This window comes from Prionailurus bengalensis, chromosome A1 (assembly GCF_016509475.1).
Source record: "Prionailurus bengalensis isolate Pbe53 chromosome A1, Fcat_Pben_1.1_paternal_pri, whole genome shotgun sequence".
Taxonomy (NCBI): Eukaryota; Metazoa; Chordata; class Mammalia; order Carnivora; family Felidae; genus Prionailurus; species Prionailurus bengalensis.
The window spans coordinates 124,305,070-124,318,672 of NC_057343.1; the positions used below are offsets into that span (position 1 = coordinate 124,305,070).

At 35.1% G+C, this 13,603-nt stretch overlaps 1 protein-coding gene across 2 annotated transcripts in view; it reads right to left on the minus strand.

The window, feature by feature from the left end:
- The window catches only part of DHX29 (DExH-box helicase 29), a 45,966-nt gene that overhangs the window by 2,858 nt on the left and 29,505 nt on the right, over positions 1 to 13,603 (minus strand). The window contains exons 13-25 of one of the 2 annotated variants that reach the window (XM_043590507.1): positions 11,994 to 12,170; positions 11,217 to 11,357; positions 9,763 to 9,907; positions 9,509 to 9,626; positions 8,812 to 8,896; positions 6,998 to 7,086; positions 5,995 to 6,123; positions 5,832 to 5,907; positions 4,928 to 5,089; positions 3,680 to 3,816; positions 3,181 to 3,274; positions 1,254 to 1,556; positions 208 to 339 (exon numbers count right to left, since the gene is read on the minus strand). In XM_043590507.1, the coding sequence (XP_043446442.1) occupies positions 208 to 339; positions 1,254 to 1,556; positions 3,181 to 3,274; positions 3,680 to 3,816; positions 4,928 to 5,089; positions 5,832 to 5,907; positions 5,995 to 6,123; positions 6,998 to 7,086; positions 8,812 to 8,896; positions 9,509 to 9,626; positions 9,763 to 9,907; positions 11,217 to 11,357; positions 11,994 to 12,170 (1,788 nt within the window). Of the gene's footprint in view, positions 1 to 207; positions 340 to 1,253; positions 1,557 to 3,180; positions 3,275 to 3,679; positions 3,817 to 4,864; positions 5,090 to 5,831; positions 5,908 to 5,994; positions 6,124 to 6,997; positions 7,087 to 8,811; positions 8,897 to 9,508; positions 9,627 to 9,762; positions 9,908 to 11,216; positions 11,358 to 11,993; positions 12,171 to 13,603 lie in introns of both variants that reach the window. The other variant, XM_043590506.1, reaches the window with a different exon arrangement.

A 13,603-nucleotide genomic window follows, 5' to 3' on the forward strand; every position in this document is an offset into this window, starting at 1 on the left:
TAGCAATAGAGTTGATTTTCATATTTAACAGATTGAACGTATTGTAACAGATTTAAATGTAGGCAAGATAAAATAAGGTCTTCCACTCTAAGTCAAATTGTAGGCAGAAATTATGCAAACTCCAATAAAATTTTAAAAATCCACCTCAGTAGTACTGCAAGTACTACAAGAAAATTTTAATGTTATGAGATCAGTTGTAGCATGTACCTGAAAATAGATCCAGCCATCAACAGAAAGAAGACGTTCCCGGTGTTGAACTTCTATATCACCACCAAAAAGTAAAACTGGAAAAGGGGTTATTAGGGTAGTTTCCCTCAAATATACTCGGGTATACCTTACCTGCACAGGAATAAAGAGAAAAAAAAAAAAAAAACTTCACAGCCTAAAAATGTAAGAAGTTCATATATGTTCCATGTAAGCATTTTTCTATAATTTACTATTATAAAATTTATATCATAAATTTCGTAAAGCTACCTTTACATTCTGTTGTGTGCATAACTTGCCAATTTTATAATAATCACATTCACCATTGGTGCATTTATACTATCGAAAGGCATTTTAAAACATGAATTGTAAGGGTGAATTATATTTCTTGAACATAAATGAAACTATGAACAATTTTATAATGCCAATGCTGTTAATGAGCTCAAAATAATGAGCTCAAAAATAATATTGTTTTAAAGTGTCTAGTTTCTAGACCAGTGTTTAGCTATGGCCTAATTTCTCATGCTCTACATGTAAATTTTGGGAGCCACTCCTTGAAATTATGAATCCTTGTTATTTTAGCAAGCTATGACTTACAAGACTGTTTTAACTATAATCTATAAATATTTGCTGCTAACTTATCTTGGGTTACATTGTGACTCAAACTGTTGCTATAGCATATATTGTTCTATATTATCCCATATGGTTATTTGGAATGCACATAAAACAGGTCTTTGTTCCCTTTTGAGAGAGCACCTCTTGGTGAAATCTTAGGGAATGGATACATTATTAAACAATATCTATTTGCTATAATTGTCTTATTTCAAGTAAGAAAGATAATGGTCAGAGTAGAAGTTTTAATATTTTTCTTTCATTAAGTGAAAGAAATAGGGATTTTTTGATGAAAAACTATGTTTTTGTACATATTTGAAATCAATATGTATAAACTGTTTGATAACCAAAAAAAATTAACTTGTTGGGGCATCCTAACTTGTTATGACTGACTTCTAGAATACCCTGAATCGTGGCATTAAGAATGAGCATTTTACCTTCTCTTGGTATAAGAGCCATCCATAAGTTTGCAAATCTCGATTTACTGAGGAGGGATGTACTTGAGCTTTGCCTTGGGCTGTCTCCACAATACAAGCCAATTTTTCTGTAACATCAACTGATTTTGTATAGATGATCTTTCCCACGTTGTCATATAGTCCAGCAGCCAATACAGCTTTAAGAAGGGCAATTTCTTGGAAGGACAGTGTGTGTGAGGCTCTGTTTCCTTCCCAGTCATTAGATGCTGTGGATGATGAAAATCCTGCTGCCTTAACCAACTTTATTAACTCCTGCTTTACATCCTAGATTGGTTTATGTTGAAAAAAGATAAGATCAGAATTGAGTAAAAAAGAAAAAGTGACAAATACTCCTTTAATATATATTGCTGTTTCCTATCAAAATTGATAGGATACCGAATTATTATTTAGTTCCCTACAGCCCAAATCAAATGAGGGAGGAAAAAAAATTGTACTGGTAAATCAAGGTTGAAGAGTTATGTATTTCCACTACTCCCAGACTTTAGATGTCATAAAACATAATGTCTAAAATAGGAGAGCAATAAAAATGTGTCTGAGCACATTTGCGTTCAATATATTTACTTTAGTGGTAACTGCACAATTTTACTCAATGAGGATGATCACACAGAACAAATAATGAAGAAGAATTGGAGAGGAATCTTGATCCTGGATTGCAAATACTTTGTTCATTTGCCTCTGGCAGTCTCACCTTAATTCTAACAATGGCAATTTCATTTAACCTTTATCTAGGTTTAGTAACCAAGTGCCCATTAGCTTAAATCCTATAGGAAGGATAAGCATTTGTCAAAGTAAACTGGCTATAAGCAGTTAAAAGGTGACATTTACATTTAGGATTTCCTTTGGGTTTCTGATTTGGGGCTTAAGAGACTTTGATTCCAGGTGAGAAAAAGACAAACAGCTGCCTTAACACCATAGGGTAGGTGAAGAGATGGAAAACCATGCAGCCCAGGGAAGGTGAAGAAACGGCTCACAGAAGGAAGGAGCTGAGAGGCAACTTGGGAGGTTGGAAGGAAGTGGAGTGGAGTAGAGACATAGGAGTGTTAGCTCTCCACATCTTGAATCCCAGTGAGCCCAGAGACAGCTGTTCTTCAGTTTCTCCCTTTATCCTTTTGTGAAGGACAAAATTCATTCCACTCAGAGATGTTCCTGCTCTTATTCCAGCCATTATTTTGAAGCACAGAAAATAATGGGTTAAGTTATAGGAGAATAAAATATTCAACCCTTTAAAATATGAGAATAGAGGAATTCTGTGAGATACATTATTTTCTGAATTCTTTTATAGTGTGTCTGTAGTAAAACCTGTAGTCGCTTAAATGGTATAATGAACACCATTTCCTAAGCACCGTGAAAATTAAGTGTTTGAGGAGGAGCCCTGCTTTTTGCAGTCACTTGTCTTTATATTTTAACTACATGTCTATACTCTGTGTTCCAAGAAATAATTCTGGTCCTCAACAATAGTCAAAGCCTGAGTGATGGGCACAGCTGTCAGTTTTCCCATCCCAAGAGTAGCTTTATACACCTGGTCACAGTCAATCACAGGGTATGATGCCTTTCAGTAACTATCAACCTACACTGCAACTAAGTAGCTGGCTAATATTTAGGAAAATAAACGAGAATCTCATGAGAAGGAATCAGGGCTCTTAGGAAAAAAGATTCCAAGCCTTGGAGCATTTTATGATTATTACATTATAATTGTTAAACACTATTTTAAATCACTGTGTAATACATAAAAGTTACCTGTTGGAAGAACCAACGAAACAAAAAATTATAGATTAATGCAGTAAATTAAATCCATACTATATGTCAAGCACTATTGTAGGCATTTTCCTGAAATAAGCCTATCAGTCAACCAAAAAACCCTGAATTACAAAGCTGTATTACAACTTACTTCTAGGGTTAACAGTGATGTTCTATTAAGAAAATTCCTCCGGCAATACGCAATTTCAGAACGATAGCCTCCTTCTTGCCGGGACTTCTTCCATCTAGATAAATAAAATGACCAAAGTTCAACATGTTTTCTTTTCAAACTGTCTCTTTCAGAGGTACTAACCAAAGTAAGCTTTAATTAAAGTACAATCATTTAAAAAGAGGAGGGGTCTTGATTGTTGTAGGAACTACTAATTGAATATAAGAATTTGGCAATACTGTTATTTTTTATGTATAATAGTAAATTATTAACTTCAAATATGAGGTAATACAGATACAATAATACAAAGTACATGGTTCTTATTTAGGAAGGATTATAAAAATATACCTAGACAGATGAAGTAACTAAAAATAAGTGTAAATCTTAGATGTATCTTTTTAATGAAAGTCAAAGATAAATTTTTTAAAGTAAATAGCCTCAGGTCATCGATTTACTGACAACACCCAGATTATTTCTTTACCCTAGGTATGCATTGTAGATCGTCAGGTGGTCTGAATCAGCCATAGCCAAAGCTGATTTTGCAAGATCTGCCTCATCTTTTCGACCAATTGGTGTAGTAAAAGGAGACTTCTCTGTCATCACCGCAGCTAGTGTTGCCTATCCATAAATAACCAAAAAAATTTATCATTAAGGAGGTATACACGAAAGACTGATTTGTAAAAGTAAGCAAATCATAAAATAATCCCACTTTCAAGTTGCATGTTTCTTTAGTACCCTTATGGTGTTCTACAGTAGCTACCATTCAATTTTAATTCATTACTTTGGACTTCATTTTATGTAATTTAAAAAATATATCACTTTTACACCATATTTATAAAGAGGTCACATCACCAGAATCGGAGACAAAAACCTGTATGTGTGTATAGTGATTCATAGTCTGTCACACAGTTATATCTGGACTTTTGGCCTATATTTCTATGCCTGCAAGGCTCTTTAAATACTTCAAAAATAATTTGGAGTGTATAATGACCCATTTCTTACTGTTGCAGCTTTTCAAATTAATTATCATGACAGAGGTTATTTTTTGGACTCAACACAATTCTAGTGAGTATTTCTAATAGTAGAGAAACAGACTAGAGTACGTTACACTGTCTTCATTCTGTTTTTAAACAGCATTGATTTGTAGTCCCAGAAAAGGCCACAGCCTGATGAAACTGTAAAGTTGAAATGGAATAGCAGGCATATGAGCTCAGAGATTCAGAAAGAGGCACAAAGTTGGTTAATTCTGAGATAATTCAGTAAAACTGAACTGCTGGTAATTGCTGGCTCAGAGAGATAATTCAGAAACAGAAGGAGAAAGTTTTTGATTCTACTTAAAAAAATCTGTGGGATTCAAAGCTCCTTAAGAATCATCTACTATGTACTCAAATATTTCAAGTGAGATTTTTGGTAGCAAAAGCCAAACCCATTTACAAAATAGTACCTCCAGCACACTTAAGTACATGGATTAATATCTATGATCTTAAAAATATTAAATATTCAAAAATTCTCATCAAGCATTCAGACCTCCTGGTTTTAATGCTAGTACTGACATTCTATTAATTAAAAAAAAAAAAAATCAAAGTTAAAAATTGCTTCCAAACTTAGTAATTCCCCAGCCAAAATGATAGTTAAAGTGAAGAAGCAAGATCATCATTTGTTTTACCACTGGGTCAAGGCAGCCAAATATGGCACCAAAAATAAGCATCTTGCCAATCTTGACATTCACAGGCAGGGCTGCAAGGTGCTGGCCCAATGGAGTCAGTGTAGGCTCATTTAGTTCACATGCTCCAATCTTTCGGAGTAAATTCATTGCATTGCTGATCACTTGAAGCTGAGGAGGATCTAAAGCTTTGGCAAGGAAATCTTCAGGAGAACCAAGACTGCATTTCTGCAAATCAAAAAAGCGATCAGTCAGTACGTTGTTAGAAAGAACTGACCAAAGACATGGTCACATTGGAACTAACTTTAGGTAAAATTTTGAGCAAAGAGGATAAATGTCTGAGGAAGGCTATCCTGTTATAATCCCAAGTGTGTGAGAAACTGTGTATGTGTTAAGGGCTGGCATGAGGACAAGATCTTCTAATCTGATTTTTAGTTTCTTCATTCCTGATTTTTGTGAAGTCAAAATCTTAAGAACTAAAGGATATTATAGATCTTTCAGACTAGGAAGCCCTTGGTCAACATCAGGGTTTCTCAGTCTCCACACTGTTGTTATTTGGGGCCATATAATTCTTTAAATGACTGTGCTGTGCACTATAGAATGTTTAGCAGTTCCCTGGTTTCTACCTACTAGATGCCCATATAGCATGGCCTCCCTCTCCTCCCAGTTCTGCCAACCAAAAATGTCAGAAAACATTGCCACTTATCCCCTGGTGAGCAATACTGCCCCCAGTTGACAACTAATGGTCTAGGTACTGAGACTGTATTTTAGTCTACAAAATATGAGTGTCTCTGGTAGAATTAAAGCACAGTGGGTTTGTTTACTTATAAAGAAAATGGGGGAGGGGTATTTACTAAAAAGTAAATAAGATACTTGGAAATCTAGGGGAGGGGGAGTTTACATCTTTTTTTTTTTTTTTAGAAAGGGTCAAAGAATGAAAACGTTAACACCTGAGTTCCTTTAGAATTACCATAATATGAAGACATAACTCCTCCAGAGGCACACGCAAAATTTCAGGGACAGAATAGTCCATAAAACCTTCAAATCTGAAAAATAATATTAAACACTTTACATATTATCAGAAATGCCACACTATAATCGTTTGTTTTTCAATTTCCAGTGCTATGCTGTACCTTTCTCTTGTGTACATTCGGAAGCAGAAGCCATCTCTGACCCTCCCAGCTCTGCCCTGGCGCTGCAGAGCACTTGCTTTACTGACAAATGTCTCAACCAAAGAACTCATCTGACTGCTTTCATGGTACCTAAAGGAAAGTTTTAGGAAAGAATATTTAGATCAAGGACTTAAAATCTGAAAAAGCTGGAAATATGTGACTCTTAAAATTACACTGAAGACAGCTTAAAATAGTCTATCATAATTATGGACCAATATTTTCCAAATCATGTTTCATATTTAAATAATTTAGCAAACACTGCAAACTAAATCTCATACTATCAAATTAAAAACTCTGGCACAAGGAAAAAACTTGTTTAACTTGCCCTTTTCCAGATTAATCTGACCACTGCCTCTAGGTAGTCATATGTACTGCCAAATATTGCTGAATTTTCCTAATACAGGGACAGTGTATATATGGATTACAATAGACTACTAAGGTGGTCTTCTCTGTTTTTGCAATATAAACATTAAAATGTTTAAAAAGCAGTAATCTGAATCTGAAGATTCAGGTAAGGTTATCTGTTAAGTGCCAGTTATTATAACAGGTATGTTCAATTATGAAAAATATTCATGCTCCCCATTTAGAAATGAGGGACCTGATGATTATATTTAATGGTATTATTACTTGGTAAAGATTACAGATCTGAGATTTAAATCCAACTTTGATTCCAAAACTCACACTGTTATAACCTCACAAATAATTATTGTTTCTGTAAAGCTATTTTGCAAACATATTTACAAAAAATTATGTTCTGAAAATTTTCTTGGAGAGCAGTTTTCTGCAAGAAGCAGAACACTGGCATTACTTATAGGAAAGCACATGCCGTGATACTCTTGGGTATTTGAAAGTTTCCCATAGTTTCTCTGAGGCTTTGGGTAGAATTAGGACATTGGGATTTTCCCTATATGATTCTGAGATTTCTCCTAAGAATTCAAGAGCCCCAAACCCTTTTCAAACTTACTTATTTTCTTTTGTTCTTCCAGTGTCAATTACAAATACAACATCTGGAATAGTGATACCTGTCTCTGCAATATTTGTTGCTAAAACAATCTGAAAATAAAGAAAAAGCCAAAACATTAGGTAACAACTTCCAGCAATGTGCCATTATTTAAACTTTAGTTTGAGGTGATGCATTTTAAAAAGTGAATCTCAACATTCATCACCTACTTGCTGTTACTGTGTAATTTTAACTTGTTATAATTAGTTTCATCACTTCAGCTTGCCAATTAAAGTTACAGATTTTTATTCCAACAAAAATACCATTCCCCTAATTCTAGTCAGTCATCTTAAAAATGATGTTAAGTAGCTGGGAAATTGGGTCAGAGAATAGAGACAGTTATGCACAATCACTCCAAATTATTGGAGAAAAAATAGTACATCAGTGAGAAGTGGGTTGCTGCCTTGGCTTATTATCCCTGTGACCACATCCCATGTTAGATCCAATTCTAGTTTTAAAATTCTTTTTATTATTTATTTATTTTTGAGAGATTGAGCAAGCAGGGAAGGAGCAGAAAGAGAGGGAGAGAGAGAATCCTAAGCAGTTCCTGCACTGTCAGGTGGAGCCTGACACAGGGCTTGAACTCACAAACGGCGAGATCATGACCTGAGCAGAAAACCAAGAGTAGGACACTTAACCAAATGAGTCACCCAGTTGCCCCTCTCGTTCTAAAATTCTTTTTTTTTTTTTTTTAAATTTTTTTTTTTTTCAACGTTTATTTATTTTTGGGACAGAGAGAGACACAGCATGAACGGGGGAGGGGCAGAGAGAGAGGGAGACACAGAATCGGAAACAGGCTCCAGGCTCTGAGCCATCAGCCCAGCGCCCGACGTGGGGCTCGAACTCACGGACCGCGAGATCATGACCTGGCTGAAGTCGGACGCTTAACCGACTGCGCCACCCAGGCGCCCCTCGTTCTAAAATTCTTAATGGTGATGACTGAATAGTGCACTTTTTGCATTTTCCCTTCTGTATTCTTGGAGAAAACATTTTGGGAATTCCGCATCAAATATTCAATGTATATTGCTCTATATCAACTCTGTATTTTGATAGTGAATGCTTGTTTCTCTTATTCATTTGACCTAGGAAATAATACTGGGTTCTCAGACTTAGATGGGACCTAGGTGCTCATTCTACCTCAGTAGCATCTAATTTTTTTTTTTTTTTTTTCAAAGAGGTTGAACTCTTTTCTTTAAACCAAATCTTTGAGGGAAGCTAAAATGTTTACAGATCAGAACAGCCTCAGAACCCAGGCTCCTGCACTGCAGTCCAGGCTTTCTGGGAGCTCTAGTATTCCCTACAGTTCTTATATGGTACCCTTTATCCCCTTCTAAATCTGAGAAACTGTCTACCAAGTATCTCTTCATTCAGAATCCTCAACAGAGGAGACAATGAAAATACTGAGACTATTTCCTAACCTAATGGTCTATGCATTAAAAAAATAATCCAGGATGAATACATGTAGAACAACAATGAATCTGTACAGGATTCAAATAGCTCCTGACAGCCAACATCTTTCATGAAAAGGATGGGAAAAGTAGTGATTTTTCTTCCCACAAGCGAAAGTGATGCCATGTTTTTCAACGGTCATTCCCCTAAAAGTCTTGTCCCTTTAATAATGTATACTATAAATTTTCAAATAGTTAAGTATTGGGTTCACTTTCTCATTATGTTAAGCTGGTGAGCATCTGGAGTCTGCCATGAACTGTGAGACACTTAATTACATTTTCATGTAATATTCAACAGATCACACATAAATTTGCTGTACTGAATTTTACCTTCCTGACTCCAGGAGGAGGAAGTGTGAATGCTGCAGCTTGGTCTTGAGTTGAAAGAATAGAATGCAGAGCTATCACTTTATATCTGAAAGTTAAATCATAGTTCTTAGCAAGAGTTTCTCTTTAGAAGACACTGCAAAGAATAACAAAATTTATTTGCAAATAGAAAGCAATTTAAAAAATTTTTTATTATGAAAAAATTTAAACACCTAAGTTCTGAGAATGGTACAATGAAACCACATACATTCATCAAAGAGAAAATAATATGAATTTATATGGAATATAAGGTTTAAATAATTTCCAAAATATGCTTGGATACTGCAGTGATAACCATGATAGCAGTAATAAACTGTATCAAAACAGATACAGTAAACAGCTGACTACCTATATCTGAATGATAAGTTGCACTCTGTAGGGGTTTTGCACTCTCCAGTGGGTTGGGGAGGTGAGTCACTATCTTATTCTGAACCACAGGATTCCCTCTGTTTAATGAATTAAAGACAGAACAAAAGCAGAAATCATACCTAAAATTTTTAGTACATTTAATGCTATAATAGAAATGTTAAAAACAAAAACCTTACTTCACTTTAGACAATTTTAATTAAAGGTAAAAAGACTGAGAATTCTAAGAGTTTTAATATGCAAAACATTTTTTAATTTTAAAACTACTTGGAATATAATGAAGATCTGTGGTTACCGTTCAGAAAAAAATCTTCTGTCAGTTGACAGGAGATCATACAGCTGTTGAATATGAGCGAGGCCTGGTAAAAAGATCAACACTGCTCCTTCAACATTTCTGAATTGGGGACTTCTGTCTGAAATTTTTTAAAAGATAACAATATTCAACATAAGAAAAAAGGTAAGGAATAGCATATAACATGTTAATAAAATGTTTCCAGTTAGAAAAGTTTTATCAAAACAAATAGAGTCAGATTAGTAAAAGATACATACCTAAATATATAAGAAGTTCCAAAATGAGATCAAGGTTGATTTTATAAGGATTCATGTAGAGAATAGCATGCTGAGTGCGGCTACTATACTTTTGGTAAAATGGATTTAAATCAGCACTTGATCCAGTCTGAACTGGTATATATTCCTAAAAGAAACACAATCAGAAAATGGTGAACAAAAATATTAAATATTTTTATAAGACAAAGAAGGATGCAAATCTGCCCTTCCTATTATCATTATTTTGTTAAAATACAGCAAGGGTACAATTTTTAGTAAGTTTTAAAAAGTATTAAAAATTTTCACATCTCATGGGGTGCCTGGGTGGCACAGTCGATTAAGTGTCTGACTTCGTTTCGGCTCAGGTCATCATCTCACGGTTTGTGAGATCAAGCTCCAAGTCGGGCTCTGTGCTGACAGTGCATAGCCTGCTCGAGATTCTCTCTCTCTCTGCCCCTCCCCCACTCACAATGTTTCTCTTTCTCTCTCTCAAAATAAACTTAATTTTTTTTAAATTTCACGTTTAATTTCATTCAACATCCTTAAGTACAGCAAAACTTTTTATCTTTTCATATACATACTAAATTAAAGAAGAATGGAAGAAAAACAGAACAGTGTATGCACTGTCCTGTGGCAACTAAGAAGCAGGTCAAGAGAGATCATAACTTTAATAAGTAGTTTATACCTGCCTCATTCCTATTAGATTCTACTTCGTTTGCTAAAGTCCAGTCACCTCTTTTGAAATACCTTTAATTTTCTGAAGTCTTTCTTTAGTTTCTAATTTCTAACTCTGGAGTTTTAGGGAAAGATTTTAGTTTTTGCTTCCTTGATTTATCTGCTTAACTAGAAGACAAAGTAACTTTGTGTTTCCATCAGATTGGATATAAGCATGAAATATTGTGGATACAATAAAAATACTGGATATAGTACCACTGGCTAAAATGCAGGCTAATGTGGTTTTATGACAGCTCTAAAAACAAACATGTCACTGAAACTAACTCTCTAGGAAGAACTGTGCTTGCCCTAGACAGCTTCTCTATATAGCTCGGGTTGGCTTGTACCAGGACAGCTGCTGAGAGAACCAATGGCAAGGATTGATCTTGACTTTGGGCCTGCCCCACCCTCAACATGTAAGATGTTCAGATAAAATACAGAAAATCATTACAAATTTACTCCTAAATAAGTGATCATTGCTCTGAAGCACTAAAGGTTGCCTCTTATTTATATGCTCCTTGATTTTTTTACGGGTATCTATAGGGCCAAAATAGTGACAGAAGATAAAATACCGTAAACCAAAGACTGAAGATTATTTTAAATTTTGCTCAAAATCCTATCTCTTCCTCTTTTCCCAAATTATACTTGAATTCACTGTGCCAGCCATATGATTTTAAACCTCTCATGGAATGTTATACTTTGGATATCACTATCAGATGTCTTTGAAAATGTTTTCTTTTTACCTGGTACTTTTTTATTCCCCCTGCTTTGCTTGTAACATTAATGGTTATTTCTTCTTCCTCCTCCAGAAATTTCTGACAATATTCTGAGTCTTTCTCCAGTACAAATCCTGTTTCTTCTATTATATCTTCAAGATGAAAAACCTACATAGATTAAGGTATATGAATGGTAAATTCAAATCCATTTCGGTAAATACCATTTTAAGGAGAACAATGGGATCATTGTCTTTTGAATGTTACCAAATGTTAATTTAGAATATTATGAGAAAAGCTTCTTTCTGCATTATTTGGGAATGGAAAACTTTGTTGATATAGATGAGTTTGTCCCTAGAAGTCTCTGGACAAATTACATTATGGTGTATATTTTTTATTTGTGAAAACTGGTTAAAAGAGCAGTCTTTATGAGCTGAACCCAAAGAACAAACATTAATAGAATAAGCAGAAAGGAAGCTTCAAAAACAAGCCTAAATTTGAGAGTTGGGTAAAAAAGGAGTTCCTTACTGCCACCTTCAATCTGGATATAATGGTTTGGACACAGAAATGTGTTTTACGTTCTATACTTCTCAGGTGTATCTTTCAGCAGAATTGTCCCTTCCAGCCTCCCCACCCTCAATCCAGGCATCACTAGCTATCTGATTCCTGAGCCATCTCCAAGTTCTCTCTTGACCTGCCGTACTGTAGGATTAGGTATGGGCTCAGATGACTAGAGCCTGTCTTCTGGTGAAACTCCCTGGTAGGAATGTAGTTTCTGTTCATATAGGTGTTTTAAAGAAAACTTACCTCCACAGGATAGCTTCTTCCTGAAATTCTAAGAATAGGGCAGTGTGTGAAATACGTGGAAAACTTTTCACTGTCTACAGTGGCACTCATTAGAATCAAGTGTAGATCAGAGCGTTTCTGTAAAATTTCCTTCAAGATAATTAGTAAGAAGTCTGACTGGACGCTTCTTTCATGAACCTAGTATAAAATGGAACAAAAAAACTGAATCATACATAAGGGCTACTAAGAGGCTAAAATAATCAGACACTCAAATCTACTAAAAGTTCATATTTATAGTCAGCACATGAGGAGGGAGAGAGAAGCTGTATGTTTCAAACGAGGTACTTGGTAATCTGCTGTGCAAGTCCCTGAGACTTTATCCTAATGTGTTGGGGCAGTGATGAAAACACGTTAGGGGCACCTGGCTTGCTCAGTCGGTGGTGTGTGATTCTTGATTTCAGGGTTGTGAGTTTGAGCACCACGTTAAGTATAGAGATTAGAGATTACTTAAAAATCTTTACAAAAAATAAGGGGCACCTGGGTAGCTCAGTCGGTTGAGCATCCAACTCTTAATTTCGGCTCAAGTCATGATCCCAGGGTTGTGGGATCACGCCCTGTGCTGGGCTCTGTGCTGAGCACAGAGCCTGATTAAGATTCTCTCTCTCTGCCCTGCTCACATGTTCTCTCTAAAAATAATTAAAAAAATTTTTTACACAGAGGAATCATGTAGTCTGAGTTCAACTTAAAAAAGAAAACTGGCTATAATATGGAAAATGTCATAGAGGACAGCAACAGAAAAGTTTCAAATAGAGGTTTTGTAGTACTTAAAGAAATAATAGTAGTCTATATGAGGGCAATGCCATTTGCATATGGAGAAAAGTGAATGAATTTGAAACGAGTAGAATCAACTGGTGTAAGTGATGGGATGTGGGAGGAAGAAGGAATAATCCTAGTTTTACTTTTACCAGGATATTTATGTCTGAAACTCATGAGTGATTTCCTGATGGTAAGGCAAAGCTGAGTTATCTCATCAAAGAGATATTAATTTATGAAGAAAATGATTTTTTTTAAAGAAAAAATAAGGGTAGATCATAAAATAGAGCTAAAAAAATGTGTATGTTATTAAGCACATTCTGCAGAGGTAGGCAACATCTGGCTGTAAACATACTAGCAACCAGCAAGAAAAGCTATTTAATGCACATAGTGACCATAAACTAAAACAAATCACACAACTATTTGTAAGAATAAGGTAGATGTACTATTCTGAGTGTTACCAAAAAGAAAGGTTCTGAATAGCATAATGAACTCTGTAACATATGTAACATCTGTTACATCCTTATATTTAACATGATGAATTTCACTGAGCTTTTTCTTTGTTTTTACCAGATTGTTCAAGATGTTAACAGTATTACACTTAAGCACAATTCAGTAAATCATGTAACAGAATGCTAATACTAAACCATGAAAGAACAGCTTCCTGAAGTTGATCTGGCTTTTCAATGAGGGTTCACTCTGAGGCAAGAACATATAATAGAGAAAAGACAGTCTTTTCAATAAATGGTGTTGGGAAAACTAGACCACCTTCTTACACCAAACACAAAATAAAATGGATTAAAATTCTAAATGTGAGA